We start from the raw sequence: 25,983 nt of genomic DNA, 5'->3' as shown, positions 1-25,983 counted from the left end.
TACAGGATTAGAGGACGGTTCGAAAATATCAACAAGAAAAATTGTACAACAAAAAACAAAGTTTATTATTTCAACAAATATCTTTCGATACACATAGATATATGGGGTCATTCTATACGTGAACACACAAAATGGCGGGTGGGGTTTATTTCAAATGCGTACAGATCTGTTAAGATTGGGGGGAGGGGGGTAAAGGGCGATTGTGTATACGATACGCATATGAATGAAATGTTACTAATATCTATTTAGAATGGAAAAACCCACCGTGGAATGGACTTTCGCTATGTAGTGTCAATTACTCCTCGGAAAATTCAAGGCAAAATCGAAGTTAATCACGATACAGAATTATAGCTCATTTGCTGTTTATTGTTATGCATTACAACTTCACGTTATTTTGTAGTAAATAGTCAAGGCTTTCATGTCCAGTTCACCATAAGCTATTGGGTTCGAATCCGACTGTAACCGTTTTTGTGCGGCGTACGAAAAAAAGTGTCAAGGTGGATTCGGGCGGCTTGAGGAGTTTAAGGCAGGGCGGATACGGGCAGCTTGCGGAGTTATAGGCAGGGCGGATACGGGCAGCTTGCGGAGTTATAGGCAGGGCGGATACGGGCAGCTTGCGTGCTAATGGAATTCATTCATTTGATGATTAATGTCTATTTCAATAATGAACACAGTTAATATAGTTTATAATGCTACCATATCCACAGTATATGACTACATATGAACACATCGGACTACTACCGCGGACTACTATATCTACTTGACTATATCTATGTATGAATATGAATATATCTATATTTGACTATAAGACTTCTAACCAGGTCTACTACAGTCAAAGCCCGTTATGATGCCATCATTTTGAATCACCATTGCTCGCTCAAAGCCAACATTTTTGTCAAAGAACACATTTGCCCGATCTCATTCAAATGATAAAACCATTATATTCAACGACGATTTCGTTATATCGACATGTTATCCATCGGTCCCAACACAGGCATCTTAAAGGGCTTTTACTGTATACAGCCAACCCCTGATATACACCCCCTCCCATTTACCGCCACCCCACCGACCGCCGGGTTTTCTCAATGTACATCTCGATACAAATACATATAGTAAAACACACCCGATATGCCACCATACTCCCTATACCACCAAATCGTTCTCCACCGATGTAGGCGGTATATCGGGGTTGACTGTATATATATAAGACAACTATATCTATTTGACTACATCTATATATCAATATGAATATATATTTGGTTATTACACTACTATCGGGAACGACTAACGTCTATTTATGATATATCTATATTTGACCACAATGACTAAACGACTGCGCTGTATCAATTTGTTTCGAAGCTCTGTATCGAGCGATATACTGCTCAACTTCTGCCGACGACTGAGAGACCCGTCAACCCACTAACCAAGTGACGTCAGTCGTTTGCGACTAGTTGCACGGCGTTAATGACGTCACGTCGCAGTCGACCTAAACCATAGAAGTATAAACGAAAGGGAAGACCGACTCATCAAAATCCGCTAGACACCGCTAGTAACATTGTGTTTTGTTCAGCGCCCTCACCGGTGACGATAAACAATAGATGTATGTTGTAGATTGGTTGCTGGTCTCTATTCTTAATCTAGCGTTTTATTGTTTATCGCCACCGGTGAGGGCGCTGATCAATTTCGAAATTAGCAAAGGCAAATGTATAGTGACGTCACGGAGTAGGCCTTCCATTTTGCTTATAGTTCTATGCCTAAACCCACCTACTGTATCTGATTCTCGATTATTTTCGCTTATTCGCTCGCTGTTTTGGAACCTTTAAGGGGTTTGACCCAGTTTGAATTTCGCTCGACACATATCGAACACTCGTTTGTTGACGATGAAAGCCAAGAAAACCAGACAACCTTGAGACGAGTTCAACAAATTGAAGAAATACCAGAGATAATCGTTATTTACGAACGACGCTACGAACCCGACCACCCACGTGACCCCGGTCACTAAAGCCATCCGGTAGAAAATGAACGCGGTCGTTCTCTTCTGTTTGGCGTTAGATGAAGAAGTGGACATCGCGGCAAATGACCGGTGAATGCAGTAAACTGTAGCTACGAATAGAATTATACTGACCAGATCGATAATACCGATCGGTAGAACGAACGCCATCAATAGGGAGAAACTGGAACTAAACCAACAAGTAACGGGGCTTCCGTAAACCGCACCGGAGTACTGAGTGGTATCGGTGTTGTGTAGGACGATACAGGGTCCGACAATGAGGAATGGAGAAAACCAAACTGATAGTAGATAGTACAGTAACGTCTTAGGAGAATCGATCAGTTTACGAATAGTGGAAAATGTAAGGAACATGTGGATAGAAACAGCGGCCATAGACGCGAATACAACCATCCAAATATAGTGTTTAACAGCGGCCATCGACACGCAAAGTAATCGATTATCAACGCCGATCAGGCTGGAAATATGAAGAGTTTGAGCCACGGCGAGAGTTATACAGAGATTGACGATGAGTTTACCGGGAAGAGTTCGCAGATCGGGAATATTCAAGTAGATTACGACCGTTATCACGATACTGACGACGGACAGACAGCTACAGGTGAACGTAATCAGGAAATCGCGATCGGAAAATAACGAACTGACCGTTATTTTGAATTTTGAATCGTTTTCTCGTCTGCAAACCATGACTCCTTCACTAGAATACACTCGCACGCAGTCGGTGATTTTAGTGGAACATTTACTAGATTTCACTATTTGCGTTTTCCCGTCGTCGCTGGTAATTTGAAAAATTCTGTAATATTTGAACGACGGGTTGGACTGGGCTAGAAATAAGCTACTTCCAGTTTTGGTCATATCATTTGCTACGTCTGGCTCTGTATCGATGACGTCACAGCGAGTATTCTTAGTCAAACTCGTAGTCGACAACTCGTAACCGGAAATGGTCACCAGACTGCCATCTTTACCGAATTGACACGTGATCATCGCCTCGTATTCGCTCAAGATTGATTCCATAGTGACGTCACCGAGAAACTCTCCGTGATTGGTCAGCGTGAAGTCGCGTCTGTAGGATGATGAATCGTTGAGTAAAGATGATAAACTTCCTATTTCTATAATCTTTGATTTATCGACATCGCCGCAGCCATTCACTTTGAAATACATCAATTCAAACCCGAAGTTTTTCATAACAAATCGCTGAGTTTCGTTAAACGAAATAAAGAAAGAGAAATACACGCGTACGGATATTCTAGGCCATTCGTTCTCAACAAGCCGACAGACGGCGTTGTCTTCGCCGGTATCAAGAAGTCGGTGTCCCCTTAAACAGCCGTATCTGCGACATCTACGCGTCTCCTGGTCGAATATTTCGTTCGTTTCAGAGCAGAGAAACTCTTTCGTCGCCCACGAGATGACGGGCATTCCCGCAGTTCGAAATTCAACGCCATTCGCGAGACTGAAATCGAGTAAGATGTTCAAACCGAATGTTTTTTGGCCGGTTTGATCATAGTTACAAACTAAGGTCGATTCGTTTAAAGCGCTGTCACTCAGTTCACATTTCATACAGTAATAATTACGATATATTTTCACCCGTCCACCGACTACAGCTGATATCGGGTTAAAAACCCGTCTGCATTTAGATCTAAGGTCTTGATCTGCTGACTCGTCGCAGTAGTGTGACGTCACGGGTAGGTTACTGCGCATGCACGGCTGTAATACCATGCGAACTTGCCCGTGATGCACGTAGGATAAACGACAATCTTCTGGCAGCCGAACCTTCGCGGTATCGTCGCTTAAAGACTTGTTGTGCACGCTCGTGATGACGTCATCGATTCGTGTGGTGTTAGTGCACTGCAGTACCAGACCAGCCGGTTTGTATTGACTGTCGTTGAACCCGTGACACATTGCGCAATACATATTCTTAAAGGGAAGCCAGTCGTCGATGTAGACGGGAATCGTCGTAGCTAGATTACTGGACGGCGATTCGCAATAGCGACGCACGTCTGAATTCAAGTCGAAATCACTCGGGCATCGACTGATCGCTATAAAACCCTTTGACTGATACGTCTCGATTCCGATTCCGTATATACAGTCGGTCCACTGAACTTGTTGTATCGTTTTGTTACGCCTCAATTCGTCCGCGTCGCTTCTCATGACGCACTTTCCAATCAGGTCACAACAGTTGTTAAACAGTCCGCAAGTACATAAATCTGCCAAACAACCTGTGGCTGGACAAACTCGAACTAAATCTCCATGTTCATCTATTTTCCCTGATGCCACTTCGTAATCTCTGATCATTTGGTTGTTTTTGATGTCGCCGCTTCCGGGAATTTTACGGCCAGGCATCCCACGTGAGTTACCCGTTATCCCAGATTCGGGGAACCGTCTACTCGTCATTCCAGATTCGGGAAATCGTTGGGACGCGATGAAATGATCTGAAATGATTAGGCAGCATTTAGTTTTCTTTCCATAAACCACTTAAGTGGACCCTCTTTTTCTCCCTGCCCCTTGCCACTTCAGCCGCGATCACACAAGCGTTTTTCGTTCGGAAAAAACTTTGCCAAAACGAATTTGCCAAATCTTACTTAAAATTCAAAGAAATTACGATTCCGTAAACCCGTGATAAAGGACTTGAGCCGCGAATATCAGGCTTTTTAGTGAATGTAAGGGTTCCCGTGTGGATGTTTCTATTAATCGCAAGAAGCTTCAAGCCTCAGAATCCACACCAAAGATGACCTTTTTTGGGCACGAGAAACGTTGCAAGACGGCGATCTTCTGCCATGTGGATACAATTTTTCAGATGAAAAATGATACATAACATAGGCATACATATGAAACATGAAGGTCAGATGTTAAAATCAAAGTTCAAGTTCAGATTTATTTTACGGAAAGCACACGACAGGCTTATTGAGAGAAAAAAAGAAACAAACCATTTTTCAACAAGCACAAATATAAAAAGAGAGAAGGATGAGTCTATGAGGGCCAAGCAAAAACATTTCGAGGTTAGTTCCTAGTTTGTAACTGGGAATAAAATATATTTTCTCAGTTAATTTTTTTTAGGTTAATTCCGAGTTTTTAACCCGGAATAAACGAAATCACACATTTAATTGAGAAATTAAACTAGTTTATTCCGACATATAAACTCGGAATTAACCTCGAAAATTGCTTTTAACCGAATGAAACAAGAGACGAGTAGAAAAGACAATGAAGATGATCAGGAGGTTGAAAATGTAAGTGATTTGGGAACAGGTGTAAAAGTTAAAGGTTATCGCAGAGGATGGGAATTCGATTAGCTGGAATTGAGAATTTCATTTCATTTTTCGCAATTGCAAGGGTGTTATGTTTTTATGTTAGGATAAAACGCATATACAAAAACGAGGATACAACAGAATATATTTCACAAATACAGATTTATTGTGAAATCTATTGGATCAGTTTCATGCCAAACAGGCAATAGGAACGCGGATGATGCAATCATTTTTATCCAACGGGTATCAGAATATACCAAAACCCAACGTGAAACAAAAATATTTGAAAATAACACGGTTCGTGGACTTATATTATATAGCTTGATAAATAATTATCTTATTTTGAATGTAAATGATTTAGGAACAGTTTTAAAAGTTAAAGGTTATCGCAGAGGATGGAAATAATTTGATTATGTAGCTGGAATTGAGAAATTGATTTCATTTTGCGCATTTGCAAGGGTGTTATTATATTTCACTTAACTGAGGATGAACGTAAATACATCTTCCACAATTGAAAAACGACAAATTATAACAATTCAAAGTTATCACATGAGGTGTGGCCTATTGCACTGTGATATACACGTGTTACTGATTTATGAAATAATAATGCATGAAATTGATAGTTTCAATTAAAATCAAGACCCTTCAGAACGCCCTGATCGCCGTGAGAAACTGCAAAGATTCCCTGATTTTCCGGCGGGGAATTTTAAATCCTGAATTCCCCGATTTCCCTAGATCCGCAGGAACCCCTGTTACCAATCCCGCAATCCTTCAATTCGTTGTAAAGTGGTTTTTCAGAACGATTGTTTATTCATTTGCATTCAAAAGATTACAACAAGATTACAAGCGAAATATCGATCTCAGAAACGATCTAACAAACAAAGATTAAACTTTGAGCCTTCAAAAAGAACTAGGTTTTCTCTGTTTTAAAGATAATTTTTCAGAAAAAAACATTTTTCTGGATATTTCGTTCGTAATTTCAGATCAAGCGACTTGCAAAAAAGTTATTATTTTCGTTCGTTTGGTTCAATTCATGACAATAATTTACCCCTTTTAGATTTTTCTTAACATTTTCTTATCATTCGTTCCTCCCATTTGTATAATGAAACGCCTCAAATACAAAATCCTTTATTTCTCAATCTTTCCCTGTATTCCTTCGGTGTTTTAAAAATCGGGAATTTATTTAATCAAGAAATCAAAAGAACGCGACGTTTCGATCTCGCCCTAGAGATCATCGCCAGGCGTTCAGACACCTGGCGATGATCTCTAGCGAGGGCCAGATCGAAACTTATTTCTGCTTTTAATTATTTGTTTAGATAAATTCCTGAATTTTAAAACACTTTCAATCTGTACATAGAGGGTTTTTATCTCACTGTTTATCCCATTTGTTTAAAAAAACAACCCTTAATCCAATTATAAGGCCCCAACATATCGTAAGAAATAATCGTTTAAATAGCAGTTCTACTTGTGCAAACACGAGGCGATACAATATTTTGATTTCTAAGTGAAAAATGTTTTCGTTAAGAATAGTTGAATCTGACTTAACAGCTAACTCTGTCCGATCGAAAACTTAGAACTGGATCAGTGTTTTGTTTCGTCTGTCAGTAATCTAAAATACGGTTATTTATTTTGGCTGATACGGGCTATTGTAAAAATGTTTCTGTACGGCTAGATGAACGATAAAGATATTTTACGTTTTTTTCATTTGTCGCGTGAGATATCAAAACTTCAAAAAGCGAGAAAACCAAACTTTTTGAATTCTCGCGCGATCAAACCAAAAAAAAAAACGGGCCAATGTGAAAACTTTTTTATCGTTGCTCTAGCCGTACACAGAGTAGGCATAAGTATGGTCCGAATCAGCCACCATAGCTTTTGGTTGGTCTAAATACGTCAGTTTTGAAAAAGAATGGGCCAATTTAGAACGAGCCATTCGCAAGTTGTGCACCCTCGGTCCGTTCTAAATTCTTACGGACTAGATTTACACGGACTAAATTCTTACGGAGTAAAATTAAGTAACACAGTGTGAACACGGCTGATATATGCGAATCTCTAAATCGTAAACTTTCCGCGCAAGAAACTAACGAAATAGTTTTTGACCTACCGGTGCAGACGATCAGTAGAAGAAATCGATTTACGAAGGATTGGCGCGACATCTCAAACACAACTCGATTGGCAACTCGTAAATGAGATCGAGTAGAACGACTTTTGCCATCTTATACGGTTAGATATCGTAACCTGTAATTATGTTTACAGATATGACAGGCTGTTCGCGAGGCATAATAACAGCGATATCCTATTTAATGATGAGAATAATAATATGTGTCTTATATAGCGCTAAATCTAGCTCAGAGCGCTTGACACTTTTTTCGTATTAATACCCCAACCATTTTAATACCCTCACATGTATCAGTCATCTCTTCCTGGGGAGAAATAACCGGAGTCATCTATCAGGCCGGGTACACATTTTCTCCTGGGTGGAGAGAGGCAATGAGGATAAGTGTCTTGCCCGAGGACACTGCGGTAATGTACGGGGTTCGAACCCACGACCTGGCTTCCCTGATCAGCCAAACGCTGTAACCGCTCCGCGGTTCACACCGAGGCGTGGATACAGAAATCCATCATATCGAGTGCCCATACTTTAATTTTCGAACACCATCGAGCCAGGGCTCTGGATCCGCCCCTGATGGTAAATATAGTTGTTATGCTCCGTTGCGGGAGATCTCTATTTCGCGGCGCAACAAGCTGAAGCGCAAACACCGCCACACATAACAAGAAACTGTCTCCGAATTTCGCGTCCGAAATAAATATACAGATAAAAATTCATCGAGTAATTCAGTGACTGTATGAGCGCGCTTAACTGATATGGGAAATCTAGAGTCTGATTTACACCGGGTATTAGATAAATCAGGACCAGTATGACGCATAGCGGGATTGAAGTCACGATAAAGAACACGCAGACCGAAGCCACCATTATCGTGGCTTGATTGGCGCTCGAGTTCGATTTACTGTTCTCGACTTTTTTCTTCATCTGATTCATACTATAGAAAATACAAGCCGTGATGAAAATAAGGCTTAAGGTCGGGTTGAAACCTTGTATCGTGACGATGAATAGATAGGTGACCGTCATTAGAGTGGGATCGCTGAGGTAACAACCGTGTATATCGTCGTAACTGTTAACGGTCAATAGAAACAGACTTATACCGGCGCAGATGACGAACGTTAGAAACGCCGTTAACGAAGTCTTAGTCGGCGTCCAAAAACTTGGACCCGAAAACGGAAATCGGATGATACAAAGACGCTCGACCCCGATCATAATCAGGAGACTGGGTCCGTAGCAAGAGGTGGTGTTGTTGTAGAACTGTTGACCCGCGCAGAGGAACCAGGAGTTCACGGGTATACAAATCGAGCCGTTGATATGGAAACACAACGTGTTCACTAACGTCCACATGTGAGTCGTCAGGAATATAAAATCGGAAATCGCGAGCGCGATGAAAAAACGACTGTACGACAGACGGCGTAGTTTACGCGTGGACATTACGAAAACGATCAACACGTTGCCGACCGAACCCAGAGACAGAACCGTGAACTGATAGGCGTAATAGAACCATCTGTAGATCGGATATTTGGAGACGATGACCGGGTGCAGGATCGTCTTCGTGTAACCGATAGGATGCGGGTAAACAGTAGCATTCATTCGCGTGATCGATGTTTTTAGAGAGACCTGCTGATGACTGGGTGAAACGGCTATTGTCGATATTTCACGTCTCATTCTCGTCGATACCTTGTCATTATTCGATCTTAAGTCCGGGATTCCAATTTTCTCGACAATTTCGCATCGGCGAAGCTATTATTTCGAACTAACTTAATCGGGCAATTTGTTAATGATTTTTATGTCGATCCGTCGCGAGACTCATTCTTGACTCGAATTCATTGATTTTTTGCGGGAAAAAACAATTTTAAGGTTCGTGCAATAATATTCTCCACGTGTTGTGTGTTAATATATTGAGGTAGTTATGGATTTGTATTTATCAAATGGTTAATTATACGAAATTCGGTTAATACGATGATTTTTTATTCTATTTTTTACCAAATGGTTATTACGAAATTCGGTTAGTGTGTACGGTGATTTTTTGACGCCTTATAAAACGTTACCATTCTGAAACCTAAACAATGTTAACCATTCAGCGTCATTTTACGAACGACAACCGTAAATCGATGTGCAAAACGTCACAGGTCTGTGTGTACACATACACGCTATTTGGCAAAATATTATTGACAAAGATGTAGAATGTCTTCCTGTGATTATATAATGAGCTCTATTTGAACGTCGAAATGTTATATTGCATTGAATATCATTAGAAGACGTATTGTAATATTAATGGACGTATGATGATATCAGAAGCGGCAGGCATGAATAGAAATGATAAGTAAATCGGATTATTCGGTTAAATGGCGGATGTATACACGATTTGGAAGTCTGATATAAAAGTAGGACCCTGACGGGGGATGCTGGTGGAATGACGAAGCTATCTACGATCTGTGTAGGGCCGGCGTAAATTTCATCGGCGGCTACAAGCGGTCAATATAAAAATGTGTAAACATATAATTTCAATATTCTTATGTTTTAGAAAATATGTTCGATATTTTCATATGTAATAAGGATCAATAAAGAATTGAATTGAATTGTTACTTAATACACATGTCATCAGTGGACGCGGAGCCGTATATGACAGCTATGCTATTATACATTGCTAATCTCACGATACCTGCATACCCCTCATATACGGCTCCGCGTCCACTGATGACATGTGTATTAAGTAACAATTCAATTCAATTCTTTATTGATCCTTATTACATATAAAATTCACAAATTCAATAAAGTTACAAATATTGAAATAAGAAAATAAAACATAAAAAACACATACGTAATTCATACAGAATAACATAAACAAGTAATAAAAATAATGACACAAAAATAATGACATCGTCTATTCAACCAGGGAGGTGGGAGAGTGACCTCCCTGATTCAACCCAGACTCAAGAGGATATAGAGTGACAGCCGCCCGACGCGGGCCCGCCGGCTGGCTAGGGCCTGCCACACGATATGCTCCAAGAGTCATGAAGAAGCAGACATCAGATGAGCTCTTTCCTTAACCATGGAAGCAATTAATTATTGACAATTTTCAATAAAACTATCAAACCACTACTGAGTCGATGACCTGCGTCACCTCACCCAATCGCCAAATCTCACAATTCCCATCCTCGCTTGCCAGGTCAGGTATCACTCCCGAACTCGCTTCCACCAGCCCCCTGGCATCGCGAAGCGTGATTTCATTACTGGCGCTGTCGCGCGTGACGTCATATATCGATTTGCGAAATATTTCCTTGTTCGGTAAAACGTTCGCTGATTGGTCAATTTAACGGGAAAACCAACAGAGGTCTACTGACGGTTTGTTACAAGCGCTGTGATTGGTACGACCGGATTCTGGTCGGCTAGTAACGACTCCAACGACTCGTGAGGTCAAGGGATTCGGGGAACAGCTATAGCGTAGTGGGTTCGAATCCCTTGACAGGTGAAGATGCACAATTCCCCGAATTTCTTAAAACTTCGATTTCAAATTTGCAATTCCACATTAGCTTATCCCAAAAATTCTACATTTTCTTTCGCAGGCGTCAAATAATTTATTGAAATTAATTGTCTTGTTTCATTTTCCCAAGGACATCGTACGAACGAAGGTCGACTGTCTGACAATGATTCTGTCGCTCAAAGGGCGCTCTTCGCTGTTTCTTCAAATTGCAAAATAGTGATATATACCAAAGTCTGTTCGTAGAAACAATTGTTGAATTCATTCAGACATTCGGTATAGGTAGATTGATACTGTTGTCTGTGTTAGTGATGGGGTACCCGCAAAACCAGCTATCCCGTCAGATGGCGCGACGAGCAGTAGGTTACTCGTTTTCAAAATTTTAGTTCATTTTCAATGAACTTTGAGCTGGATTTTTAGACTCCCGAATCCATATACTATCACAGGACTCGCCAAATATGAAATGATTTCATTCTTCTAATCAGATATCGATTTATTTTTCATAGATAATTGATTAATTTAAGAGAAAAGTTCATTCGGATTTCATTGAAATGTAGAAGAAATTCGAACGCGGACGACCAACTAACTAGTGAACCTGGCGGATCCTCGCCTGCCATGAGTGGAATCCTCGATTGCCACAGCAGCACTGTGGGTACCCCATTTACACCTTCACCCGGGAGGTGATTCGAACCCACTAATTAAGCTAAAACCGGGAGAGAGGGTTGTCGCGGCTGTTTCTTTTATATAGATTTTGATAGGTTCTAATATGTTGCCGTGGCGAATTTACCTAGATTTCGTCAAAAACAAAGTATTCAACAGAATACGGTTTCTAGGGGTTCCATAGGGTCAGAATGCGGCGGGGATAAGTTGCATGTGAAAAATGTTTTAAAAAAAACATGAAAATTTCGAAAAAGGTATATTTTTGTTTGTGAAATATATACAACATGAAATGTTTTCGAAAATTCTTGTCACAAAATGTTTATGTAGTTTTTATATAAACTGTTTTGTTATACTATCTCTTGATTTGTATATACTCTACTTACGGGTCAAATTTGTTACGGTCTCTTAAACGTGTTTAAGTTAAGCAAATCTTGCGTTAAACCTCGTCGAAAATGTAGAAATCGCAACAGGTATAGGCCTATTTTTTCCCTTTTAAAAAATCTTGTGTGAAAAAAAAACAATGACAAATTCTGTTTTTTGTATGAAAAAAAAAATATGTAGAATCCTGGGGTTTCTTTTGTGTGAAGAAATGCGAAAGAAGTGGCAAATGACAATGTGAAAAAAATGTAAACATTTCAGAATCTTGCATCTCATCCCAGTTTTAGATAGAGTGCTATATGAGGTTAAACATTCTGTAGAATTCAAAAAGCCTCGGTGGTCTAGCGGGAAGACGCCGCGCTAAGAAAAAGCCGGCCCGGTTTCGAATCTTGCTCCATTTTCTCTTCTCCTTTCTCCACACTTTCCTACTTCGTGACTCACGGTTTGGCCTAGGTCTATAAAAAATTCTATGAAATAAGTTTTCTCGTGTTGACAAAAAAAAAATATCAGTGCTGTCTGTATCGGTTTTTGCGAACTTTCAATGTACCTCGAACGTGGCGCCCGGTTCGTGCGTCCCCTGTGGAAGGTGAGTGTCCGCGTATGTTTTTCAAGCGCGGCAGGAATTACATTTCTGCGTCGTTAACTGAACGGCGCTGAGTCTGAATTTACTGTTAGACATACAATAGACTAGAAAGTTCATACACGAATCGACCACGGTCAGACCGATGGCGATTTTCCGCTGAACCATCCGCGTCTCGTACGGGTTTAGATCAGCTATAGGTGTGGCCGGTATGGCGAAACCCGCGCGCTGCATTCGTCCGATGAACAGCAACGATTCACAACCGACGAATACTGCGACGAGAGCGAACGACATTCTCAACGCGCGCAACTCTAACGTGTTGGAAGTTTGATTCTTTATCGCCGAACGACTTTTACCGATTCCTGAAAACTTGTTCACGATCAAAGCGACGATCAAAACGGCGTTGACGGCGAACAGCGCGATCATCGGAGCGATGATGTTGATTACGGTGCCCTGCCAGCCCTCCATGCTACCTTTCCAGTGACCGAAAATGCGATCGAAAAAAGGGAAAAATCTGCCTTGCCCGAGAGTAGGGGAATAGTGAATACATCGCTGCGGCACGAGTGCGCGGTCCAAAATAAACGACGGAAAGAAACACAAAAAACTGAACACGGTCAACAAGAATATAACTTTCCGCGTCCAGAACACTCGCGATTTCAACGGGAAAAGCGTAATAACGAGTCGTTCCAAACTGATGAGAATAACGCACCAGTTTCTGATCAGTTGGAACATGTAAAACGGTCCTAAAGCGACCTGCGTGAATTCCGAGCCGAAAAACCAGTCGTCTATACGCAAAACGGTGTCGCCTAGATGCACGTAGAGGTGAATCGCGCGTAGAGGATACATGACGAACACGCTCGACGAGTAACATATGTCGAAAATCGCGAGAACTTTCAGTAGATAGTAGATATCTTTGTTCATCTTTTTCAAGACCAGAATCGTCGTGACGTTCAAAACGACGCCCGATATCGTGGCCGGTCCGTAGAAAAAGATGTACAGATAAACGCTGATTTTATACTCTAAACGGATGGGCAGTTCAGCTCGGGCCTTATCGCAAACTCCGAGATAGACTCGTTTTGTGGTAATAGTCGACAGAACGGTGGTGTTTGAGTCAGCCATCGGTTGTCTAGCAGCTCCTCGCGCCCATTGCAAATTTACTCTCTGAAATATCTCATACCCGCATAAACTTGCCGACGTCAGTCAGTATACCCGCCTATTTTCAGTAGCAGATAGAAATTTGTTAGACGACTGATTGTGTGATGTTATATTTTGTCACCCAGAGGCACGAGTTGATCGCAGGCCTATTCTAAATTATACAGCAAACGCTTCTGAACTGTATGCAATATGAAGCTTGTTATTTTCAAAACTATATATGCATATTTTCTTGTTCATCTTAAGCAAGTTCCAACTCGGATATTGGCTCATATATCGTTGAGATGTTGAGATTCGATAAGGCCGTATGTTTGGTAAATGTCTCTAGCAGGGGTTGCATCGTCAATGAAAAACGACATTTTCTTCATGCAGATTTTGCATTCTTGCTAAATCCTCTTGTTGCGTGTCTTTTTTTCGCAAAGCCGAACACTTCACAAAAATCACCTACGTTTCCAGATTTGGGGGAATAGACAATAAGAAATGTTTGCAGTTGCAAAGCGGTAAATTACGCCAAAATCAGTACAGTTGGGACCAGGATTTGTTTTTACCCAAATAGACTGTTACCGAGTTCAATAGTGTAAAGGATGAAACTATAGACATCACCGAATTAACGGTTTACCAAACAAGATAAACAATTCTGATTCTACTGCAATTGAGATATGAAAGTGATACAGACGCTTCCTCGAATTCGAAATTTTCTCCTTCAAAACTCCTGATTTCTGGGAATGACCGATCTGTAAAGATATTGTATCGATATTATTGAAATTGGTGAATAACGAAAATAATTCAAATGGTTTGGTTGAATTGTTTTGCAGAAAGCGCCGGATTCAACGACGCCTACACGCAGCTACACGCGCAGCTTAGATGATGTCATTATTAGCCAATCAGATATGCCCTTTCATTTTAGCCCGGGTTTTTCCCATTTATAGTTCTTCCGTGAAATTTACCTCAGCAATTATACAACGAGCAATCTGATTGGTGCCGCAAGTTTTTGTGCGGCAAAGCTGCTCATGTACCTGCGCACCCGGTCTACTGTGGCAGGCGTTCGTGCCGTGGCTGATTGTAGCGATGCCATCAGGTTCGAATGGCATGCCGAGGGAGGATAAAAGACATCGTACGAACGAAGGTCGACTGTATGACAATATTTCTGTCACTCGAGGTTCGCTGTTTCGCTGTTTCTTCAAATTGCAAAATCGATTCATGTAAGTAAAATTCATGTGAGTAAAATTCATGTATACATATCTGTTATCTCTACTATCATTCTATTCTATGCGTATTTGTGTTTTCTTGTATTTAAGTTTTGTAAATTGTAAATTTTATTGTATAAATTCTTGTAACCTCTATAAACCAATGTTTGGTTAGGGCAAAATAGAATAAACCTAAAAATTAGAAAAAAAAATGAATAAAATAAACCTCAACGCAACGGTTTCTACCATGAGAGACGACGCAGCTCGCACCAAAATTCTTCCTAAAAACCGAACATACACCTCAAAGTATCAACACACACGCCACCACCTACGTATTACATATACACGAGAGTTGATTGTATATTCTTAGTAGTGCAACAATCCAACCAAAGAGAGAATTCTTGGATGAGCATCTTTCGGTCCCTAAAGACTATTAGCCATCATCGGGCGTTCTGAGAAATATAACAAAGATATTTATACAGGAAATCGAAAGGAGGAACTGGGTGAGTGATTAAAAACTTGAAATGGGAATAAAGACGAGCGTAATTTGAAACAAATACCGAAAAAAAACAATAACTATAAGAACAAAGTAAACCACTCCACGCATGATTTGGGCTGGGGGACTCGAACGTCTTCGTAGACGAGGACGGAATTTGAACGAGTATCCTAGAAGTAACGGACGGGTGGAAAATATCATCAACAAGAAATATCGTACAACGACAAAAATGATGTTTATTATTTCAGCAAAAATCTGTTAATACACATTATATGGGGGTCATTCAAAACGTGCCCACAAAAGGGCGGAAAGCGTACAGATCTTTGATTAAATGGAGTGTAGTACCGTCTTATACATGCCTATATTATGCGTACATTGAACGACCGTTCATTATTTGACGGTCGCGATCCAGCTGTGGCAAGTGCATCGCGTACGGTGCTGGTGCTGATTTCTCAAGGTCGTATGGTGCGTCTCATAACAATATAATATTAACGGTTTGTGTGGAGATATTGTTGAAAAGGGGAGTGCAATGGGGTACCCGCAGTGCTACTGTGGCAATCGAGGATTCCACTTACGCCAGGCGAGGAGTCGCCAAGTTTGCTTGTAGCTAGTTGGTCGTCCATGTTCGATTTCAATTAAATCTGAATGAACTTTCGTCTTAACTTAAATGAATCAATTATTTCTGCAAACTATACCGATATCTGAGTAGAACAATGAAAGTATTGTTTATCTGGTGCTGTGATAATATATGGATCCCGCAGTCTTAAATCCAGTTCAAATGTCATTGAACATGAGCTACAACGGGCGAATACGAATACGAATACGAATACGAATATTTATTACACTCCAACCATTTCCATGGTATATGGAGGAAAAGAAACAGTATTTACAATTATTTACAAAAACAGTAGATAAAAACACTTTGAAACATAACAAACGTTATTTACAACATACTATTTACACACACTACCGGAGGGATCTATATACATCCAGACCTAATTTGATAAATTTAGCAAGTTTAAAAGTTGGATTTTTTAAAACATCAAGATTCCGAAAGGTATTTGAATTTAGGTAGCTTTCACGGAATACGGTAAGTAATTTACAGTCAAAAATGAAATGTAGTTCGTCGCCTAAAACGTTACAGGTGGGGCATAATCTATCGGTTCTCGGTAGATGGAGATTTGACAATTTATTTACAGGTAGGAGATAAGAACCAATCCTGAACTGGAATAAGCTGGTCACTAAGTCGTCATCAAGCCGATTTATATAGTTTTCAAATTTGATATCCTTCTTATATTGTCTAAAATTAATGTATAACGGGTTATTATTTAGCCTAAATTCTGTCTCTTGCACATGCTGATCACGGAGTAAACGGTGTAATTGTTTTGGAGAAGTCCTAGAGTTTACCATAGATTGTTGTGTCCATATATACGAAAGGCCACAGTCATCAAAAGTCTTCTTAATAAATAACAGCCAGGGGCTCTTAAACCTATCATTCAGATATAAATTATAAGATATCTTATAGAGAATTGAACTAAGTTTACTTTGTTTGCACTCTATCGTTTTGACCCAAAAATTAATCATTCTACGCTTTACGCTTATATACATAGGATAACGTCCTAACTCTGCTAATACTTGAAGGTTATGGGAATATTTTGTAACTTTCATGATAATTTTACAAAATAAACAGTGGAGGTTTTCTAATAAGTCAAGGTTTTCATATCCCCAGATTTCGCAACCGTACAACGCGATAGGAGCGACGCACATGTCAAATAGTTTAAACATTACATCTACTGGAAGTTTCAAACGTCTGCCCTTTTGAATAATAGAATACATAGCTTTCATAGCTTTATCATAGAGAAATTTTTTTGCTTTAGCGAAACTACCGTTCCAATTGAATTTCACTCCGAGATACACATAATCCTCAACTAACTCTAACTCCTGATTACCGAACATGAATTTCGAAATACGCTTAATCCTACTTTTACTTCGAGCGAAGACTAATATTTTAGTTTTATCAACATTCACCGTGAGGCCGTTGTCGGCGCAATATTCAAATAATGTATCCAAATGTGACTGGAGAGATTCCTCATCTTCAGCAAGAATGACTGTGTCATCCGCATAAAGGATAATGAATAAGTTAAGTAAAGTCCCTAGTTCTGGGTCACAATTCACATTAAGCTTTTCAATATACGACAAAGTTGGTTTACCGCGCGTAGCAAAAAAGTCTTCAATATCGTTTAAGAATAAGGAAAATAGGATAGGTGATAAATTTTCACCTTGTCTTAAACCTCTATCAGCAGCAAAATACTGTGATGTGTTTCCGTTAAATTGAACACATGATTTCACCGAATTATAGATATTTTTAACTACGTTCAAAAAATTCCCCGTAATGCTACTCTCTATCAATTTTCTCCATAATGTAACCCGGCAAACCGAGTCGAAAGCCTTCTTAAAATCTACAAAGGCGCAAAAAAGTCTTCTTCCTTGACATAAGTACAATTCGACGATTGTTTTCAACGCGTAAATATGGTCAGTAGTAGAATATTTTGGTCTAAATCCGGCCTGTGCTTCACTAATTATATTGTTTGAATCGAGAAAAGTTGACAGCCTTTGGTTAAGGATACTTGTGAATAATTTACCAAGACAGCTAACTAGTGTTATACCTCTATAATTATCAGGATTAGTGGGATCGCCTTTCTTTTTAAAAACAGGTTTAATTATCCCTATAGACCACGTCTCCGGAACATGTCCAGTCTTAAGAACTAAATTAAACAGGTTTCGTAATATATTAACTAAGCACGGATACCGACTAAATTTTAATAACTCATTAATGATTCCATCTATACCAGGTGCCTTATTGTTCTTAAGCAATGAGATAGCTTTCATTACTTCATCAGCTGTTATGTCGCAGTTTAAAATATGGTTGTCATATACAGGAGGATCATCATTCTGTTGTTCAATATTATCGTTCCCTTCGTTTACACCATTTAAGTCATTTAATTGCATAAAGTGTTCAAGAAAGATATCAATATCAATATTAGCGTCCTTAGTTTTTGCATAAGTTGCAGAATTAAGCATAGCCCAATACTTTTTCGGGTTATTGACTTCACAATCTCGTAGTTCTTTAATAAAAGTTTCCTTCTGTTTTCTCTTACTTTCCCGGATGATTTTTTTATATTTCTTTGACGAGTTCTTGAAAGCATCAAAGTTAGAAGGGGTGGGGCAGCCTCTATATCTGTTTTTATTATAATTATAATCTTTACGCGCATCCCTACAGCTACGATTGAACCACTTGTTATGAACCGGGCTTCTACGTCTTCTATTTTTCCTATTGAGCACCAAGTTACATTCTTCGGCACTTAACACCAGGGAAGATACAAATCTATCAGTGAGTTCGTTTACTTTGTTTAGAGACTGACTACCTGGGTCCTGCAATCCATCCATAAGTGAATCATTGAGGCCAATGTCATATAATCTTGATTCTACTGTCGCGAAAAACTGATCTGATCTACTATTGTCCCATCTAATTGATGGCTTTCCATTTACCTGCTCATTGTTAGCATTATCAGCAATAATAGTGTCCCTAGAATTTCTGCTTAAACAAAGCCTAAGAGAGTTATGTCCATCAGACAATAGCGGTTCAAAAGGCATTATCTGAAAGTCGCAAACATATTCAAACAGGTCAATATCGCATACAAAGTAATCAATAACACTAGTTCCCTTAAAAGTATAATCACCAGACTGGTCCCCGCCACATCTGCCATTGAGTATAATTAATGAATGATTCTTACAGAAATCAATTAACTGATAGCCTGTGTTATTCGTTCTTTTGTCCTGATTATTTCTTACAGTCGGAATGTCTAAGCTAAATAAAAGCTGTGAATCAACAGTGGGGTGTAAATTATCGTCTATTATCTGATTATCAGGCTCTATAAAATCTGGTATACACGAAGTGTGAGCATTAAAGTCACCCGTAATTAGTACATTAAAATCATTTTCAATCTTTAGCTGTAATAATTCTAACTCTATTTCATTAATTGCTCTATTCGAATAATATTTACTTGTTTCAGGGGGAATATAAACTACACCTAAGAGTACATTTTTGTCGAAGTTAAACAAACTTTTATCTAAGCAGTACCAGGATACAAAAGGGCAATCAGTTGATAATGGTTCAATCTTACTATCTAAACAACTCTTATAAATTATACCGATTCCACCTGAACTCCTTTTCGAAATTATTTTCCTGTTTTTAAAATGTGACACATACGAACCGGGTAAATCATTGGTTAGATTTCCATCGACATCGTCGAGGTGGGTTTCAGTTAAACATACAAAATCATAGCTACTAATAAAATCATCAAATTCAGGGACACCGAGTTTACTATTAATACCGCAAATATTGAGACTTACAAATTTAATATCTTTAATCGACTGTTCATCACCTACGCCTACTTCATTGTCTTCATTAAAATTAAGGTTATCAGTATCCAAATTAGTTTTTTTTATATTTACAACAGGGACAACATTTTTATTTACTCCATCATATACATCAAAACTGCTCATTTCATTATTTACATCAAACTCTCTTCTTTCGTTATTTACATCAAAACTGCACCTTTCATTATATACATCAAACTCTATTCTTCCATTATTTACAACAGACTCGCTTATTTCATTATTTAACTCGTCATTTTTGCTATTTACATCAGGATTGTTGCCAAAAAGAGCAAAACTATTCACAAAGTCTAGCGCATAGCATCGACCCTTCGCAAAAATCACCGTCCGATCGATATACTCAACACGTATAAAACCCTCCGCTGCATCCTAGCTGCTATCCATGGCAGCACGTTCCCGGCGATCTCGGATAACAAGTTTGTCCCTGGCGAAAAACGCGTGTTTTCCGCTGGCTTTCGCAGCCCTCAGTTCCGGTAACAGGTCGCGTCTACGTGCGGCCCACTCTTCTGGAACTTGCTCGCTCAAGCCTAACGAAGTACCGGCTAGATTCCTCGCGACAGAGCGCACTAATTCTCTGTCCTTAAAATGTTCGAACTTCGCCACTATCGCACGCGGTTTTTTTTGATCGCTCTTTCTTTTTCCTAAACGGTGGACACGCGCAAACTCGATAGCCTCGACAGATTCTTTTGCTAGCTTTAGATCGTGAATACAGAATTCTCGCACCATATTTTCTGTATCTTCACCATCGGATTCTCCAACGCCGTAAAAAATCAAATTATCCCGCATACTGCGCCATTGCTGGTCGAGCAAGAGTTCGTGGTCTGATTTGACGATGGTCTCCTGGTTCGCTACGATTTGCTCTAGTTCTTTCACTCTATTCTTAAGCACCGTGTTTTCGCTTTTCAATTGCAGAACGTCTTGGTGGCAGAACTCTAGCGACTGCTTAACTTCGCTCATATCTTTCTGTAAATCGTCTAAGAGTTCTAATTTCCCGAGTTGAGACAGAATCGCGTCAAGTTTCGTTGATATTCCACTGTCCTCGCGCGATGCCGTTTTCTCCGTCGGTATCTTCTGTTCCAGAATTTGTTGTAGCTGCTTGTCCGAGATTGGTATTAGCTGCGGCTGCCGATTCTGATTCGTTCTTGATGTTCCACTGGTTTTAGGTTGTTTCCTCGGGGGTGAAGTGCTCTGCCTGCCAGCCATTTTCTCCAGTTCTCACAGGTACGGATTTTGTATTTGGAAGTAAAAAAAGAAAGGAATATGTGAATGTTCAAGTATTTGAAATTTATCTGGCGGCAAAGGTTGGAGCTAAGTCACAATTAATGTAATCTACGGTGGCTACGCGCGGTGTTCAAAAGTCGTGTCGGTTATCAGCTGACGGATCGGTAGCAAATTCTCAGAACAACAGTTATAACTATATTATATCTCAGTATATTATCACAAGGTTAGAAAGTTTCCTTGTTTTATGATTTTTTCAATTAGAATCTGAAAATTTACCTCGTCGATTGATATTCTCAGGAGCGCGCCGAAAGTACGTCCGTGCAGTTTAAATGTGTGACTGCTTGTCACGCCATCTGGCGGGAAAGCTGGTTTTGTGGGTACCCCATTGTGTTCTTTGTTTTTGTGCACATTTGTATTAATTACTGTGAGTTTGATCCGATTCGGATATTTCACCTTTTCCCAAGGGGTGGAGCGATTTATACCTCGTAGGTTTTAACAGGGAATATTTACCTGGGGTATAACTTACAATATCAACTAATTGAAGGACTATGGCAAACTCATTACATTCAAGGAACTAATTTCCCAAATTTACAATCATCCCATCTTTTAAAGCGTGTTGTAAACAATTTAAAGGCTATCAATTCTTTATGGTCATTGGCATTTTCACAATTAAAAATAGGACCAACCATTATAAAAATAAACACATGCATATGTGTAGGGTTTAAGTTTTAACTTATTCGGTGATTACTTATTATGTTTACTGATATGTGATGCACTACACAAATTACAACAAAAAGAGACCGCTCCCTGTAATATCAGACCTTCTTACCAAATTCCCAGACTTTACCCTGATTAATTTGAAATATGATTTTAAAAGAGCATTCCCTGATTTTCGACACAGAGAAAAATAAATCTGTATTCCCCTGATTTAGAAGCTGCCTATTTAGAAGTTGATTCTAGATTCGTCCTTGAAGACGAGTTCGTCTGTTGCCGGCTGCCATTCTGTAGCTGATATCATGATGCTGTTGTACAGACGACAGTTTCCCCCAGCAGCCGACGATATCGGTTTGAAGACGATCAGATCGCATCTCAGATTGGCCAGACACGCCAACGCGCATTCTAATTCAGTGCCTGACGTCATAGGCCCGACTTCAGCGACATCTGGCGATGGAATTTGCCTAACTTGATGCTCGTTGAAATCTACAGAAAATGGAAAAAAGAATTTCTATATTTTTGAGGCTGTTTAAGGCCCTGGGGCCGGTTCCATAGACTTAAGTCCAAATATGGTCTTAAATCTTAAGACTGGTCTTAACTTGTTAGATTGGCTATAGAACTAAGTTGGTCTTAGACTGGTTTTAAGTATAAGCCATGACTATGCAACCGACCCCTTGAGTCAGTCTTACACCAGGGGCCGGTTGCACATGGCTTAGAACTGAGACCGGTCTAAGACCAAAGTTCCATAGTCAATATAACAACTTAAGACCAGTCTTATGATTTAAGACCACTTTTGGACTCAGGGGCCGGTTCCATAGTCATGGCTTAGACTTAGGACCAGTCTTAGACCAACTTAGTTCTATAGCCAATCTAACAACCTGAGACCAGTCTTAAGAGTTAAGGCCATTTTTGGATATAAGTCCCGACTGTGCAACTGGCCCCTGGTCACTACTGTGCACTTAGGTGCAGGGGTGGATCTAGAGGCCAATATTTAAGAACTTGTCACACCCAAAAAAACACTTTGACTTCCAAAAACTTATTGACAAATTGAAAATGGGCACTCAAAAAACATTTCATGGACTGGTAAACGTCTCACAAATCCTCCTGGATCCGCCTCCCGTCGACCATTTTAGTTCTATAGCCAATCTAAGTCTCAATGGAGTATCTCAGAAAATACAACCAAACCCCGATATACCGCCATCCTCCCGGCCCCAGTTAACACTAGGGGCTAATTTTACAGACTGGTATTACCTTTTACCCGGGGCTAACTTATTTCAATTTAGTTAGCCCCCGGGTTAAGTAAAGGTAACACGTACCGGTCGATAAAACCGCGGCCAGGGTTTTTTTTTCTGAAAACGGATCATTTTTATTTTGCCTTGTAACTGATGACAATAGCCCCCGATAAACCGGTATAATCACGATCCGTGCCCCCGTAAGATGTCCTTGTATAGAAAAAGCCACATTTTTAATGCAATCACTTCAAAGACCGCGAGCGCGTCTATTTCTGTCTAAGTGGTTGTACCTTCTGAACGGATTAGCCTTTTATTTTTTCTGAATAATTAAGTAGAGTTCTTAATGTAATTAAACGTGAAAAAATCCATTAAACGACGTGAAATAGTTACGCATTAATGGCAAGCTGTATAACCACTGGCCAAGCGGACTAGATGTAGTGGTCTTTCTGCGCGTACGAGACCCGGGTTCGATCCCCGGGGAGTGCGCGTAATTGGACACTTCACGGTCATTTCTCTTAATCGTTACAAGATTTTTTAACTGGACAAAAGAATTTCATATCTCTTTAATATTACGGCACGTGTGGCTTAATCAAAGATGGCGAATAGAGAGTCTAGTGGATATATTACAAGTTAGTCGTGATCCGTGTACACTGTAGATAAATGAAGAAATCCCACACATCGAATTGTATTGTACTGATAGAATTTATTATTTTGAAATTACAACGTTTCGGCTGTTAACTGACAGCCATCGTCAGGTGGAATGACCAGAAAAACAAGTGACAAAGTATATGAACTCGCAGGATCGAAAATAGAAGCAATGTGTCAGAGCTAAAGACGAACAAGCAATAAAAACGGGTACCGTAGAAACCACAGCAATTCTAAACAGTTCACAGTAAATACAATTTATGTAACTTCCGTGAAGTGGACTGGAAGAGGATGGAGATATCAAAGCGACTCATAGTGACATTAACCAAAATCTAAGAAAGCGTTGATTTGTCTAGATAATAACTGGTTATGTGGAGAAAAACCAGTATTCAAGTTATAGTAGATATATTGGAAAGTTGAAACTTTACATATTAGGGCTGATTCTACTATGTGTCTCTTATGAATGTATTTGCAAGGATAAATAAGTTTCGAATTCTGTCAAATTGGTGATTGGTTGTAAAGACTATCCCACTCTCAGGCTTTTTGGTATGCAAACTTTCAAAATCCAATTTATCTACTAACTTAAATACTGGTTTTTTTCTCCACATAACCAGTTATTATCTAGACACATCAACTCTCAATTAGATTTTGGTTAATGTCACTATGCGTCACTCTGTTATCTCCATCCTCTTCAGACCACTTCACTTAGTCACATAAATTGTATTTACTGTGAACTGTTTAGAATTGCTGTGGTTTCCACGGTACCCCTTGATGTTTTTATTGCTTGGTTTGTTCATCTTTAGTTCTGACACGTTGCTTCTATTTTCGTTCCTGCGAGTTCATGTACTTTGTCACTTGTTTTTCTGGTCATTCCACCTGATGATGGCTGTAAGTCAACAGCCGAAACGTTGTGGTTTCATAATAATAAATTCTATCGGTATAATTTAATTCGAAGTGTGGGATTTCTTCATTTATATTACAAGTTATAGAAGCATTAAATCTAATAATTTCCTGTTAAGCTTCTCAGAAATCATATTTTATTTTAGCTCGGGTTTTCCAATTTATAGTTCTTCCCTGAGATTTGCCTCAGCGATTACACAACGGGCAATCTGATTGGTGCCTCGCGGCAAACCTACGCATGTACCTGCGCACCCGATCAAGCATGGCAGGGTTGTCATCAGGTTCGAATCCCTGTTGGGAGGGGTGATCCGTGACCCACACTTTACTTACACAATGAGTTGATCGTTTCACATTGCCAGTCGATCATGTTTAGTCCGGTGAAATTCTGGTATTTCTCAGGAAAAGTAAATCGACTTTCTGATTGGATCCAACATTCCCGATATCGCATGTCGTAGTCGGCAGAACGACATAGGAATTTAGTGAAATTGGCGCAAGATTTCAGACATTCGAGTTCACTCATTCGACCGATATAGTCATCGTTGAAGCCGGCAAGAGCAAAACCAGGGATGATGTTCCACTTCAGCCGGCCTCCTGAGGCGCATGCCGTATCTGTGGATGAGATGTGATCTATTAAACAATGAGCTTCATCAGAGAGCGGCCTCTTACACAGTCATGGCTTCGATTTTAAGACCTGGGCCCAGTTTCACTTAAGAGTTTAAGTCAATTTTTTGGTGTAATTGCTATTGGTTACTTCATGTTTTCAATGAGGACAACAATTCAAACTTAACCGTTTTAAGCTTTAACTTTTTCGTGAAACTGGGCCCAGTGTCAACTCTTTTTGATTCCATGGAAATCTAACAACAACGTCAGATCAGTCTAAGCTCATTTTGGTTCGATAGCTAATTTAACAACTTAAGACCAGTTTAAACTCATATAACCAATTATGGACTCTTAATCGATTCAGTCCAATCTTATTTAGCTGCTTCTATAACCAATATACTGACTACTATAACCTGGGTTTAGAGTAGTCAATATTATGATACTTTTGATAAACATTATGATACAATAAAGAACATATTAAAGCCTACTTGATGGGCTCGACTCATAACTGCGCGACCGTGGGCCCTTGTGATGGGGATCAGAATAAAATCCATTCGTTGTAACCGATAGTCCTATATACCGCGAAACCTCGTTACAACGAACTTCTGGTATCAGAAAGTGTGTTTGTTTAAACCGACAGTTCTATATAGAGCGGAACCTCGTTACGACGAACTTCTGGAGACCAGAAAATCTGTAATCTGAAAATCTATATTGTATATTTCTTTAATCTTTAAATGTCTACGTGTAATAGCTCGTTGTTTCTTGAGACAGTTGATCTGTGTCTAATGCGTTAATTGTGTTTGTCTCACTGACATGTCACTACTCGTCACCTATGTTTTTGTATCTTTTTACATGTCAACGCCTGTCTCGTATCTCAATGTATATATTAAATAGTTTTCGTGTAAAATAAAGTTAGTCCAGTTTTGGG

General features: G+C 39.7%; 2 protein-coding genes across 2 annotated transcripts; both read right to left on the bottom strand.

Annotated features, from left to right (window-relative positions):
- Positions 1 to 1,819: 1,819 nt before the first annotated feature.
- LOC141911237 (uncharacterized) lies at positions 1,820 to 4,345 on the bottom strand. Its single transcript, XM_074802221.1, has one exon. The coding sequence runs from the start codon at positions 4,343 to 4,345 to the stop codon at positions 1,820 to 1,822; it is 2,526 nt and encodes an 841-aa protein (XP_074658322.1).
- Positions 4,346 to 7,969: 3,624 nt separating this feature from the next.
- Positions 7,970 to 8,941, bottom strand: LOC141911236 (uncharacterized). Its single transcript, XM_074802220.1, has one exon. The coding sequence runs from the start codon at positions 8,939 to 8,941 to the stop codon at positions 7,970 to 7,972; it is 972 nt and encodes a 323-aa protein (XP_074658321.1).
- Between the last annotated feature and the right edge of the window lie 17,042 nt (positions 8,942 to 25,983).

Source organism: Tubulanus polymorphus, chromosome 9, assembly GCF_964204645.1.
Source record: "Tubulanus polymorphus chromosome 9, tnTubPoly1.2, whole genome shotgun sequence".
Classification (NCBI taxonomy): Eukaryota; Metazoa; Nemertea; class Palaeonemertea; order Tubulaniformes; family Tubulanidae; genus Tubulanus; species Tubulanus polymorphus.
Note: the sequence above shows the minus strand (reverse complement) of the source record. Positions and strands in the feature narration are given on the sequence as shown.

Bases quoted from the DNA above. Each gene is read 5' to 3' on its own strand.
- LOC141911237 (XM_074802221.1), bottom strand. From the start codon at position 4,345: ATGCCTGGCCGTAAAATTCCCGGAAGCGGCGACATCAAAAACAACCAA.
- LOC141911236 (XM_074802220.1), bottom strand. From the start codon at position 8,941: ATGAATGCTACTGTTTACCCGCATCCTATCGGTTACACGAAGACGATC.